This window comes from Neoarius graeffei, chromosome 19, assembly GCF_027579695.1.
Source record: "Neoarius graeffei isolate fNeoGra1 chromosome 19, fNeoGra1.pri, whole genome shotgun sequence".
Taxonomy (NCBI): Eukaryota; Metazoa; Chordata; class Actinopteri; order Siluriformes; family Ariidae; genus Neoarius; species Neoarius graeffei.
Window position 1 is genome coordinate 57485861 of NC_083587.1, and position 14960 is coordinate 57500820.

General features: G+C 44.9%; 1 protein-coding gene across 7 annotated transcripts in view; it reads right to left on the bottom strand.

Moving 5' to 3' along the window:
- LOC132867992 (myelin-associated glycoprotein-like) overlaps positions 1 to 14960 on the bottom strand; it is a 64166-nt gene that overhangs the window by 17050 nt on the left and 32156 nt on the right. For all 7 annotated transcript variants that reach the window (XM_060900963.1, XM_060900962.1, XM_060900966.1 and 4 more), the window contains one exon: positions 11880 to 12140. In XM_060900963.1, the coding sequence (XP_060756946.1) occupies positions 11880 to 12140 (261 nt within the window). The remainder of the gene's footprint in view (positions 1 to 11879; positions 12141 to 14960) is intronic.

Sequence of the window (14960 nt, forward strand, 5' to 3'; positions counted from 1 at the left end):
GTTTTTATTAATGCCAAATAAAATATCAAGCACGAATTATATATGATAGACATAAATTAATAATTTATAAATTTTATTTCAAGCACGTTTTTAGTTAGCGGGACTGCAGCTTATCACCGCTCCCACCCGCGCCGCATATGTGCACTCCCGCTCCCGTCCGCGCCGCATATGTGCACTCCCGCTCCCGCCCGCACGCGCATATGTGCACTTCCGGTCCCGCCCGCGCCCGCAATGAGCTTTCAAAATTTGTCCCGCGCCGCACTGTTTTGCGGCGAGTCCCGCAGGACTCCCGCAGGAGTGCAGGGCTCTATGTATGGGTCCCTTGTTAAGGGTCCCTTGCTATCCATGGCCCCTTTGTCCTCGCCCTTCGGGCTTGCGGATGGCTGAATTCATTGAAATGAGTGTTTATATTGTGCATATATATATATATATATATATCTTTTAGCTCTCCTAGTATAGTATTTACTGTTTTAGGAGTATTTTGATTAAAGAATTAAAGAATGTGCTTGAGTGTACATGTGACAAATAAAGGCTTGCCTTCTTCTTCAGTCTCACCCTGCCTTGGTCTTGACTTGATCTCAACCCCTCAAAGTCTTAGTCTTGATACACCCTGGTCTTGGTCATGACTTGGTCTTGGTTTAGGTAACCTTGACTACAACACTATAAACATGACTACTCATAGCTAGATATTTCAGAGTTTGAATACTCAGAAGTAGAGTGGAAGTAAATTCTGAAGAACTGGACAGTATGTCCTTTTTTTTTTACTATCTGCCTTTTTAGTTCACACAGAAGTTAAATACTACAAAAGGCTACCACTGTGATAAAAATTATATTTCCACAGAATGACGTGAAAAAGAAAAATCATCCAGTGAGAGGAGGTTTGGCAGGCGGAAATGCTCGGTTGATGAAAGAAGTCAGAGGAGAAGGCTGCTGGAAGTCAGCTAACCACAGTGGTGAGCAGGAAATCATTTCAAAGCACACATGTCAAATCTTGAGGGAGATGGTTGACAAAAATAGAAGACCACATCAGATTCTGCTCCTGGCAGCCAAAAACAGGACCCCCCGATTCACATCAAGGTTTGACATGTTGTTTATTCTGAGATGCCTTTCTGATCACCATGTTTGTAAAGAGTAGTTATTTGAGATATTACAGGGGTTTTTTTTTTCAGCTCAACCCAATCTTGCCATTCTCCTCCTACCTTTCTCATCAATAGGGCTTTTTTTGCCATGGAGAAAATTCATTACTAGCCCTTAACCACTGAGAAACAACTATATAGCCTGTGTATGTGAAAGCAGATACAATACAATACAATAAGTAGAGCTAGCAGAAGCAAAAGGAGCTGAAATTAGACTTCGATTCACTGCTTCCTAAATGAAACTGAGCCAAGTCATGTATGTAAATTTAAAGAAAGTACCTCAGTATTTTTTTTAAATAACACCATAGAGCAAAAGCTAAAGTTAGCAAACTTAACATCTCTCTAAAGTGAGCCTGAGAAGGCAGGGAACTTGTATCTGGCACAGATTTTACAGTTCTCTTTAGGATCTTTCTTGTTGGATATCTAATAATCCACCCTGCTGGTATTCCTGACCCAACTCTAATATGTAAGGGTTAAATAAAACACATGGGGTGTGTTGTTCTAGGAAAAAAATGATGACAGTTTGGTATGATAAGTTTGGTGCGGTTCCTGTTCCTACACGAAAGTTGATGTTATTTTCTTATAATTTGTTTCCTACATTTAGTTATTTATTAAAGGAGCCAAATGTAACTTTTCAAGCCCCCTACTGCTTGTGAGGCATATTGCAAGAATAAAATTATATATATTATATATATATATTATTAAGTCTTTCCTTTCCTACCACCCTCGTCCTAAGCCCTCTGTTAAAACTACAGTATGTATGTATTCCATATGAGCTACAGGTTAAAGCGAGATGGCCTTTCAATTTCATAAAATCGGTGAAATTTAGTTCCCTCTAAAACTTGGTCACTGTGATATATGTTTATTTCTGTAATATCTCAGAAAACATCAGGCCATTCTGTGGCTGGCAAGTTATTTAATTTGAAGGGATTCCTGAGCAAATAATGTGCATGAAATTGCTCGCTTTGCGCAGTCAAGCAGACAAAGGGAGTCCGGTGTGTGCATGCGCAGGTATACAGTGCCTTGCAAAAGTATTCATCCCCCTTGGTGTTTGTCCAGTTTTGCTGCATTACAAGCTGGAATGAAAATGGATTTTTGGGGGGTTAGTACCATTTGATTCACACAACATGCCTACCACTTTAAAGGTGCACATTGTTGTTTTATTGAGACACAAACAATAATTAAGATGAAAAAAACAGAAATCTGGATTGTGCATAAGTATTTACCCCCTTTCATATGAAACCCCTGAATAAGCGAATATCCCATGGAGCACTATTAAATCCATTATAGCAAAATGGAAAGAATATGGCACCACTACAAACCTGACAAGAGAAGGCCGCCCACCAAAACTCACAGACCAGGCAAGGAGGGCATTAATCAGAGATGCAACAAAGACGCCAAAGATAAAACTGAAGGAGCTGCAAAGATCCACAGTGGAGATGGGAGTATCTGTCCATATGACCACTTTAAGCCATACACTCCACAGAGTGGGGCTTTATGGAAGAGTGGCCAGAAAAAAGTCATTGCTTAAAAAATCATGTTTGGAGTTTGCCCAACAGCATGTGGCAGACTCACCAAACACATGGAAGAAGATTCTCTGGTCAAATGAGACAAAAATTGAACTTTTTGGCCATCATGGGAAATGCCATGTGTGGCACAAACCCAACACCCTGAGAACACCGTCCCTACAATGAAGCATGGTGGTGGCAGCATCATGCTGTGGGGATGTTTTTCATCTGCAGGGACAGGAAAGCTGGTCAGGACTGAAGGAAAGATGGATGGCACTAAATACAGGATAATTCTAGAGAAAAACCTGTTTAAGTCAGCCAGAGGTTTGAGACTGGGATGAAGATTCACATTCCAGCAGGACAATGACCCTAAAGATACTGCTAAAGCTACACTGGAGTGGTTTAAAGGAACACATTTAAATGTCTTGGAATGGCCTAGTCAAAGCCCAGAGCTCAATCCAATTGAGAATCTGTGGCATAACTTGAAGCAGTTTTGCCTTGAGGAATGGGCAAAAATCCCAGTGGCTAGATGTGCTAAGTTAATAGAGACATACCCCAAGAGACTTGCAGCTGTAATTGTAGCAAAAGGTAGCTCTATAAAGTATTGACCTTTTTTTGGGGGGGATACTATGCACACTCCAGATTTCTGTTTTTTTATCTTAATTATTGTTTGTGTCACAATAAAAAAAAACGTTCATCTTTAAAGTTGTAGGCATGTTGGGTAAATCAGAAGGTACTAACCCCCAAAAAATCCATTTTAATTCCAGCTTGTGATGCAACAAAACAGGACAAACACCAAGGGGGATGAATACTTTTTTTTTACAAGGCACTGTACTTTCTTTTTCTTCTTCTTTTGGGTTATATGGCAGCTGGCATCCACAGTGTTGCATTACTGCCATCTACAGGTTTACCTTTGACCATGCACTGACAGTTCCATCATTCTGTTGCTAAACGAACAGCTGATCACACCGAGGTGCTCGCTGACCGCTGATATTTATTAGTTTGGTCCTGCGTTTCCTTTCCTTCACAATATAACGTCTTTTCTTCTTGCTTTCCGTTACTGTAGTCGGCCTTTCACATTTCATTCGCATACTCACGTCCTCCATTTTTGTCTCCTGTTTCAAATTTGTATCCCACAATGCCTTGCGCTAACGGGGAAAGCCCACCACGTGATGCATGACGTAGTATCTTGTATTGCATCATGGTGAAGCAGGAAAAAATAATGAAGAATTTAGGGCCACATGGCCCTAAATTTATTAATTGAAGAAGAAGAAAACTTTATTCGTCACATGCACACTTCAAGCACAGTGAAATTCATCCTCTGCATTTAACCCATCTGAAGCAGTGAACACACGCAGAGCAGTGGGAAGCCACACCAGAGTGCCCAGGGAGCAGTCAGGTGTCAGGTACCTTGCTCAAGGGCACCTCAGCCCAAGGCCGCCCCATGTCAACTTAACTGCATGTCTTTGGATTGTGGGGGAAACCAGAGCACCCAGAGGAAACCCACGCAGACACGGGGAGAACATGCAAACTCCACACAGAAAGGCCCTTGCTGGCCGCGAACCCAGAACCTTCTTGCTGTGAGGTGACTGTGCTAACCACTACACCACCATGCCACCCTTGTTCTATTTTGTTCTATTAAATTGTTCTATTAAAAAAAAAAACTAATAAAATTTGAAGTCTGTGATTCGACTTCAGTAGCTTTCAGTCCACTAAACAAAAATAATTGGGTGTCGGGGAAATTATTTTTATGACCTACACTTGAAACATCTGAAAGGCAGTCTACCTTTAAGGAAGAAAAGAATTGCTGACCAGCTCTGTTTCAAGTGTCCAGAGGTAATTTCAACACCAAAAAAAGAAAAAGAAAATCCTGAAGAAGAAGCAGATAACAAAAATCCACTGCCCTGCAATGACGTGAATCACAGTTTTGTAAAGGTATCTTTCAGATGATAGATTTAAAACAGACCTAGAAACACTTTTAAAAATTACAAACCGCACCTTTAAAGAACCACAAAAAAAAAGCTTATCATTTTACCAAGACACCAAAAATCCCTCCATTCTATAGACTTTCTCATGTTGGAAAACATAAATGACTGTTACAAAGAACCAACACTGGAGACTCCTTCCCAAACATCTTCTCACACAAAACTTCAGCATATCAACGATTCCACACTGAATAGACGCAGTCTGAAGTTTAGAGAAGCAATGTCAAATCAAACACTACTTTTACGCTGGATTGCTACTATACTGTCAGACTCCCTACTATACTGTCAGACTGCTGTTCCTGTTTACATTGTTCATTCTGTTTATATTGTCATTCGTCACATTTAAATTTATACCATTAATTCTGTTCACGGTGCCACATTTGTCATATTTATACTTTCTGGATTGCCACTGTCTTTTCTTAGATAGCTTTAGCTTGTGTGTGTGTATATATACAGTGGTGCTTGAAAGGTTGTGAACCCTTTAGAATTTTCTATATTTCTGCATAAATGTGATCCAAAACATCATCAGATTTTCACACAAGTCCTAAAAGTAGATAAAGAGAACCCAGTTAAACAAATGAGACAAAAATATGATACTTGGTCATTTATTTATTGAGGAAAATGATCCAATATTACATATCTGTGAGTGGCAAAAGTATGTGAACCTCTAGGATTAGCAGTTAATTTGAAGGTGAAATTAAAGTCAGGTGTTTTCAATCAATGGGATGACAATCAGGTGTGAGTGGGCACCCTGTTTTATTTAAAGAACAGGGATCTATCAAAGTCTGATCTTCACAACACATGTTTGTGGAAGTGTATCATGCCATGAACAAAGGAGATTTCTGAGGACCTCAGAAAAAGCGTTGTTGATGCTCATCAGGCTGGAAAAGGTTACAAAACCATCTCTAAAGAGTTTGGACTCCACCAATCCACAGTCAGACAGATTGTGTACAAATGGAGGAAATTCAAGACCATTGTTACCCTCCCCAGGAGTGGTCGACCAACAAAGATCACTCCAAGAGCAAGGCATGTAATAGTCGGTGAGGTCACAAAGGACCCCAGGGTAACTTCTAAGCAACTGAAGGCCTCTCTCACATTGGCTAATGTTAATGTTCATGAGTCCACCATCAGGAGAACACTGAACAACAATGGTGTGCATGGCAGGGTTGCAAGGAGAAAGCCACTGCTCTCCAAAAAACTTGCTGCTTGTCTGCAGTTTGCTAAAGATCACATGGACAAGCCAGAAGGCTATTGGAAAAATGTTTTGTGGATGGCTGAGCCCAAAATAGAACATTTTGGTTTAAATGAGAAGCGTTATGTTTGGAGAAAGGAAAACACTGCATTCCAGCATAAGAACCTTAACCCATCTGTGAAACATGGTGGTGGTAGTATCATGTTTTGGGCCTGTTTTGCTGCATCTGGGCCAGGACGGCTTGCCATCATTGATCGAGCAATGAATTCTGAATTATACCAGCAAATTCTAAAGGAAAATGTCAGGACATCTGTCCACAAACTGAATTTCAAGAGAAGGTGGGTCATGCAGCAAGACAACGACCCTAAGCACACAAGTCGTTCTACCAAAGAATGGTTAAAGAAGAATAAAGTTAATGTTTTGGAATGGCCAAGTCAAAGTCCTGACCTTAATCCAATCAAAATGTTGTGGAAGGACCTGAAGTGAGCAGTACATGTGAGGAAACCCACCAACATCCCAGAGTTGAAGCTGTTCTGTATAGAGGAATGAGCTAAAATTCCTCCAAGCCCATTGTGACAGTTCATATGAGTGGGAGGAGCACAGAAGGACGGCAGGCCAGAACTGAGTTCACAAAAAAATATTTATTCAGCTTTTCAGCTTATCTAATTGTCTCCCAGTCACACACGGGCACACACACACAGGTCGTCTGGCTGGGGAGAGAGCTCTCCTCCTCTGCTCTCTCTCTCTCTCTTTAAATAGGGCGCGGTCACTGGGGAAGACGCACAAACACACGTTAATAGACATCAGGTGCAGTGATTCTGCCACTTACCTTCCCCGACTCCGCCCTCTGGTTACAGACTGATGCTTGACCATGCCCCCACTGCCACATACCCCCACCGCCCGACTCAGGCCGGGCGGCCATCCGGCCTGCAGCCAACTCCCCCCCCCCCCCCCCCCCCGATGGGAGAGGAAGTCTGCCATGACCATCTGCGCCCCCGGCCTGTGGATCCCCTTGAAGTTAAAGGGCTGGAGTGCCAGATACCAACGGGTGATCCACGCGTTGGCATCCTTCATGCGGTGGAGTCACTGGAGGGGCACATGGTCTGAACAGAGGGTGAAAGGGCGTCCCAGCAGGTAGTAGTGGAGGGTGAGGACTGCCCACTTGATGGCCAGACACTCCTTCTCTATCGTGCTGTAGTGCCCCTCACACACTGACAGTTTCCGGCTGATATACAGCACTGGACGGTCCTCCCCCTCCACCTCTTGGGACAAAACAGCCCCCAGTCCTCTGTCCGACGCATCTGTCTGTAATATAAAGGGGAGAGAAAAGTCAGGGGAGTGTAACAGTGTCCCCCCACACAGTGCAGGCTTCACCTCAGAGAAAGCCCGCTGGCATTGCTCCGTCCACTGGACCGGATCTGGTGCCCCCTTTTTAGTGAGATCAGTCAGCGGGCTGGTGACGTCCAAATAATTAGGTATAAACCTACGATCGTAGCCAGCCAGCCCCAGGAACTGTCTCACCCCCTTTTTGGTCTTGGGCCTCGGGCAGGCCGCAATTGCTGCTGTCTTGTTAATTTGGGAATGCACCTGCCTGTTGCCCAAGTGGAAGCCCAGATACCATACTTCCACCCGCCCAATCGCACACTTCTTCGGGTTGGCTGTGAGACCCGCTCCCCTCAGTGACCTAAGGGCGGCCCTCAGATGTTGCAGGTGCCGCAGCCAGTCATTACTATAGATAATGATGTCATTGAGGTATGTGGCCACATAGGTGGCGTGGGGGTGGAGGACCCTATCCATCAGCCCCTGGAATGTAGCGGGTGCCCCAAACAGCCCAAAAGGAAGTGTGACAAACTGGTGTAAGCCAAACGGTGTGGAAAAGGCCATTTTTTCTTGGGATAATGGAGTCAAGGGGATCTGCCAATAATCCTTTGTCAAATCCAGTGTCGAGTAAAAGCAAGCCGTGCCTAGTCGATCGAGCAACTCATCAATAGGAGGCACTGGGTATGCATCGAAATTAGACACCATGTTGACTTTTCTATAGTCTACAGAGAACTGAACCGACCCGTTGGCCTTGGGTACCAAGACCACCGGGCTGCTGCAGTCACTGTGGGACTCCTCGACGATGCCCATTTCAAGCATGGCCTCGAGTTCTTCCCGAACCACTTTTTTCTTGTGTTCGGGTAGCCTGTAAGCGCGGCTGCGCACTACCACCCCTGGGGGCGTCTCAATGTGGTGCTCTATGAGGTCGGTGTGGCCGGGCAGGGGCGAGAAGACATCCAAAAATTCGGTCTGCAACTGGGCAACCTCCGTGAGTTGGGTCGGGGAGAGGTGGTCTCCACAGGGGACCGGAGAGGTACGCTATGCCAATGTTCCCTTTTGAACCTCCGGCCCCAGCTCCGCCTTCTCTGGAACCACCAACACCAATGCCACGGGGACCTCCTCGTTCCAGAGTTTGAGCAGATTGAGGTGGTAAATCTGTAGCGCCCCACCCCTGTCCGTTCGCCTCACCTTGTAGTTGCCGTCCCCGACTCGCCGTGTGACCTCAAAGGGTCCTTGCCACTTGGCGATCAATTTGGAGCTCGATGTGGGCAACAGTACAAGTACTTTATCTCCCAGTGCGAACTCCCTAAGGCGCGTACCCCTGTCGTACAGGCGGGTTTGCTGTTCTTGGGCCTGCCGCAAATTCTCCTGGGTTAGGTGTGTGAGTGTGTGGAGTTTTGCATGCACGTCAATAACGTATTGAATTTAATTTTTACTTGGTGACGGTCCCTCCTCCCAATTTTCTCACAGCACATCTAGAATGCAGTGCGGCTTACGCCCATATAACAATTCGAACGGGGAGAACCCCGTGGAGGCTTGTGGGACCTCTCGCACTGCAAATAACAAGGGTTCGAGCCATTTATCCCAATTACGTATGTCCTCACTTACGAATTTTTTAATTATATTTTTGAGGGTGCAATTGAACCGTTCAACTAAACTGTCCGTTTGTGGGTGATAAACACTGGTGCGGATCGGCTTAATTCCTAATAACCCATACAGTTCATTCAATGTGCATGACATAAACGAGGTGCCTTGATCAGTCAGAATCTCTTTGGGGATTCCAACTCGGGAGATGACGCGGAAGGGCGCTTCCGCAATACTGCATGCTGAGATATTGTGAAGAGGCACTGCTTCCGGGTATCGCGTTGCATAGTCCACCAGAACTAAAATAAAGCGATACCCTCGTGTTGACCGATCTAATGGCCCGACGAGATCCATCCCAATTCTTTCGAATGGGGTCTCGATTAATGGGAGAGGGCATAAAGGCGCTTTTGGAATGGCCGCTGGATTTACTAACTGGCATTCGCGGCACACCGTACACCACCTACGGACATCGCCGTGAATCCCTGGCCAATAGAACTGGGCCATTATTCGGGTTGGGCCTTATCCTGCCCTAAGTGTCCAGCCATGGGATTAAAGTGAGCCGCCTGGAATACCAATTCCTGGCTGCTCTTTGGAATCAAAAGCTGCGTGACTTGCTCTTTAGTCTGAGTGTCCTGCGTCACTCTGTATAATCTATCCTTCATAATAGAGAAATAGGAGAAAGACGGGGTGGCGTTTGGCTGGAGCGTTTGACCATCGATTACTCTCACTTGGTCAAACGCATGCCACAGAGTCGAGTCTCGCGACTGCTCTAATGGAAAATCCGCGAGGGATTCCCCGAGAGAGGGAGGAGGAGCCTGCTGCTCCTCACTCTGACGCGGAGATGACGTAGACAGTTCTGTGACAGCTGCTCCCGCCAATGCAACACTGGGACCTCCCCCTGCTGAACTACGGCAGTACCCACTCTTCACTAAATGACTCATTAACTCCCCAAATCCTGGCCAATCAGTCCCCAAAATTATCGAGTGGGTAAGGCGAGGATTAACCACCGCCTTTACTCTAAATTTTTCCCATTGAAAAAAAATGTGGACCAACACTAAAGGGTAGTTGTGAACATCCCCATGTGCACACAACACCTTCACCAACTGTGCTCCCCCCAATGCCTCGTCTTGCACCAGGCTTTGGTGAATTGAGGTCTGATTACAGCCAGAGTCCACCGACACCTGATATGTATCCCCTTGGACACTCACCGGTATGCGATACGCTCCGGCCCGATCGAGGGTGGCTCCTGGCGTGTTGGGGATCCAAACCACCGCGCCCACCTCCATTGCCAAGCACTGCTGTTGGAGGTGGCCCGGCTCCCCGCAGCGCCAGCAAACCGGCCCGGGCTTCCTCTCTGCACCAGCACTCTGGGGCTCACTCACCTGAGGGGGGGAAGAGACAGACACAGAAGGGGGAAATGGGAGGGCAATGCAGGTGCGGCAGGCCAGCTGGGGTGGGGCTGGCCCCCGTCTCCACGGTGGGGGAATGGGGAGAGGACGGGACACAGAAGGGGAGAGAGAGAGAGAGGGGAGAAGAGGATGTCCGCTGTCCTGCCGTCGGAACAGCCGCCAAATGGTCCTCCGCCAGCTCGATGGCCTGATCCAGCGACGCCGGGAGGTGGCACTGGACCCACTCTGCGGTCCCTTCAGGTAGACGGGCGATGAACTGCTCCAGTACCACCTGATCGATGATTCCCTTGGTGTCGCGGTTGTTGGCCCTCAACCACCACCAGCAGGCATCCCGGAGTTGCTGGCCAAACGCGAACGGCCGGCCGACTTCCTCCAGGCGCAGATCGTGGAAGCACTGTCACTGCTGTTTGGGGGTGCGCCCCACACGCTGGAGGACGGCCCGGCAGAGGTCCACGTAGACCAGCCGGTGGTCGGCGGGGAGCTGTAGCGCGGCCAGCTGCGCCTCGCCCGTTAGCAGGGGGAGGAGGCACGCCGCGCGCTGTTCCACCGGCCAGCCCGAGGCCTCTGCTGCCTGCTCGAAGAGCATGAGGAGGGCCTCGGGGTCGTCATGCGGGCCCATCTTATTTAGGGTGAGGGGGGAAGGGCCCGCGGCGGTGGAGGTGGTGGACCCTGCCGACGCGAGGAGGTGCCGGAATGCCTGTCGATCTTCCTGCTGCACCAACACCAGGGCCTCGAACCATTGTTCTTGCTCCTTCCGGAGGGCGACTAGCGCCTGGTGCTGGCTCTGCTGGGCCGTGGCGAGGGCGTGGACTAGGTCCGCGGAGGGGGAGGACTCCATGGGGCTGTTGTTTTCTGTGCTCTGATCCCGGGGTTCAGCACCACTGTGACAGTTCGTATGAGTGGGAGGAGCACAGAAGGATGGCAGGCCAGAACTGAGTTCACAAAAAAATATTTATTCAGCTTTTCAGCTTATCTAATTGTCTCCCAGTCACACACTGGCGTGCACACACACACAGGTCATCTGGCTGGGGAGAGAGCTCTCCTCCTCTGCTCTCTCTCTCTCTTTAAATAGGGTGCGGTCACTGGGGAAGACACACAAACACACGTTAATAGACATCAGGTGCAGTGATTCTGCCACTTACCTTCCCTGACTCCGCCCTCCGGTCACAGACCGATGCTTGACCACACCCCCGCTGCCACACCCGTGTGCAGGACTGATCAACAGTTACCGGAAACATTTAGTTGCAGTTATTGCTGCACAAGGGGGTCACACCAGATACTGAAAGCAAATGTTCACATACTTTTGCCACTCACAGATATGTAATATTGGATCATTTTTCTCAGTAAATAAATGACCAAGTATAATATTTTTGTCTCATTTGTTTAACTGGGTTCTCTTTATCTACTTTTAGGACTTGTGTGAAAATCTGATGATGTTTTGGGTTATATTTTTGTAGAAATATAGAAAATTCTAAAGGGTTCACAAACTTTCAAGCACCAGTGTATATATACACCTTTTTTTTTTTAAAGTTTATATCGTTTACCTATATTTTATATTTCATGTTTATTACTGTTTGCACCCCGGATAAGAGGGAAACGCAATTTCAATTCTCTGTATGTCCTGCACATATGGCATTATTGACAATAAAGTTGACTTAAACTTGAACTTAAATATAGAGCTCTACAACACCCTGCTCATGGTTTTAGAAAGGAACATAAAAGGAAAATACATCAACACTACTCACAATGGACACTGAGTGATAGCTTCTTGGATTCACCACGTCCGACTGAGTTAGTGGCAATGCAGGAAACAGACGTGTCTCTCATCACATCTTGAAGGACAAGAGTACTTCCTTTGTAGTGGATGGTGGTGTTGTTTCGGGTAACAAGCCACTCATAGAGTGTGGGGACAGGGCTGCTGTCGCTGGCACATCTAAGTAAGATCTTCTTACCCTCGACCACAGCGCTGCTTCCTTCATAATCTACTCTCACGTCTGCAGGGGCATCTGATAAAATTTATTAAATATAAAATACGTTTATGAATGCAGCCTCATTTTGATATCCTATAATTATAAAACAGGAGGATTTTTTTTGGCAAACGACCCCAAGCCTTGACTGCAATATTCTTTTTTTTTACTCCAGATTTATAACGTGCAACATGAGCAGCACTTTTTTTTTTTTTACATAATGTGCTGCTTTCTTGACTGAAAGTCAAGCATTTTTCTATAACATTTCATTTTTTGGTGATTTCAAGCACAACAACAAACTCTTAGACCTTTCCACTGTCATCTTGACTGTTGTCATGAGCTACATCTCGAATTAAAATATCTGAATTTACAATCAAAAGTACTTACTAATCTAGAAAATCAAAAAAAGTGGTACGCAAAACAGCTTTCAATAGATCTGACAGTTATACAGTTCTGGTCAGAAGTTTACATACAGTGACATGAATGTCATCTTGGATATGAATGTCATGGCCATATTTGGGCTTTCAGTAATTTCTTTGAACTGTTCTTTTTCTGTGGCAGAATGTACAGCATACATCTTTCATAAAAAAACACACTAGAATTTGGTGCAGAAGTTTTAATTTTCTTTGGGTTTTCTGAAATCAACACAGGGTCAAAATGATACATACAGGGTCAAAAATTTACATACACTCACTTAGATTATTAATTCAGAGGTGCTGAAACTTCCAAAATGTCTCATATCTTGCCAAAGCAGAGGTCTCTTAACTTTCTGTTAGTGATCATGATTGCTTATAGCTGGTAGCTTTTCTGTGCCTTCATAAAAAGGGTTTGTTTACAGCACTCATTGGATTGACCAACGCACAGTAAAATTGGAAAGTCCAAGGAGCTTGGTGCAGATCTGAGAAAGAGGATCGTAGATATACACAACTCCAGAAGGTCTCTTAGAGCCATTTATAAACAACTGCAAATTCCAAGATCAGTTCAAACAATTGTATCCAGGTTATTGTGAGGTGTAGTCACTTGGTCAAGCCACTTTGCTTCAAGAAAACCCAAACTGTCACCCTCAGCTGAAAGGAAATTGGTTTGGATGAACAGGAACAACCTGGGAACCACTATGGCACAGCCCTGCCATGAACTAGAAGCTGATGGATCAATGTCTACAGTTCAGATCACCATGGACTAAGAGGATGCTATCCAAGAAATAACCCCCTGCTCCAAAATTGACATCTTCAAGCTTAACTAAAGTTTGAAGCTGACCACATGGACAAAGAAAAAGCCTTCTAGAGGAAAGCTGTATGGTCAGATGAGACAAAGATTGAGTTGTTTGGCCACAATGACCACCATGTACAGAGGGACACTGTACCAGCTGGTGGTGGTGGTAGGATCATCATGCTCTGGAGCTGTTTTACTGCCAGTGGAACTGGTTCATTGCACAAAGTGGATGGAATAATGAAGAACGAAGACTACCTCAGAATTTTTCAGCATAAACCATCAGAAACTTGAACACTACTTGGGACTTGAGAGTTACAGCAGGACAATGAACCCAAACACACATTAGAGCTGGTTGTGGAGGATAAAGCAGGCTAACATTAAGCTTAAAACAAGTCCTGACTTCAACCCTATTGAAAATATATGGACCGTGCTTATAAGTCGAGTCCATGCCAAGAAAAAAATTTAATTGAACTCTACCAGTTCTACCATGAAGAGTCGTGACATATCCAACCAGAATTCTACCAGAAGCTTGTTCATGGTAAACAAAAATGTTTAGTCAAGGTGAATCTTGTGAAGAGATATTTTACCCAAGTATTAAGTGTGCTGTTTTTATGTATATTTTTGACCCTGTATGTATAATTTTGACCCTGTGTTGATTTCAGAAAACCCAAAGAAAATGAAAACTTGTGCACCAAATTCTAGTGTTTTTTTATTAAAGATGTCTGCTGTACAATCATTCTGCCACAGAAAAAGAACAGTTCAAAGAAATTACCGAAAGCCCAAATATTGCCATGACATTCATATCCAAGATGACATTCATGTCACTGTATGTAAACTTCTGACCACAACTGTATGTGTGTGTCACGTAAGGCACTGAATGCGGATACAAATGCAATTAAAGAGTTTATTAATAAACAGGGCAGAAAAATCAAAACCATGGTTCAAACTTGTAGTCAGTTTCAGGCAAAAATTCAGGGGACTTTCTGTGCAAACAACAATATCAAGAGCAAAATGCAAAATAACAACAAAAAAAGAGGAACCGAGATCAAAACCAGAGTGACAATACCAATCGGAGCACAGCTTGGTAAGTTCAGGGGAGAGTTCACTGAGTGTTACTTTGCACTTCAGCATTGTCCAAAGTCTGTAACCCTGTTCCACAACTGTAGTAATCCATACTGTATTATATCAAGAACTGCTCGACTAAGTAAAGAGAAACAACATCCATCATTACTTTAAGACATGAAGTGACTTTTAATTACTAAAAATAAAGAAAAACCCTGAATTAGATGGTGTGTCCAAACTTTGGCTAGTACTGTGTGTACATGTGTTAACTGAATTCCATGAGAGCAACATCTGGCTTTCGTACTATCTTACTATTGTTGGGTGTTAAATACTGTATTAAGTCACACTATCAAGAAAATACGCTGAAATAATATAACTCAATTTTTCATATACTGTACTGTTTTGCATAAGTATTGACCTCCCTTGAACGTTTTCACATGTGACAACCTGGAACTAAAATGGACTTAACTGGGAACTTGATATATTTGGCAGTTTATTCGGACATTTTGTCAGAAGTTGAGTTCATAGCCCTGGGTTTATTGCGATATTTTCTCTTTTTGTGGAATAACTGATACTAGCGTTTTC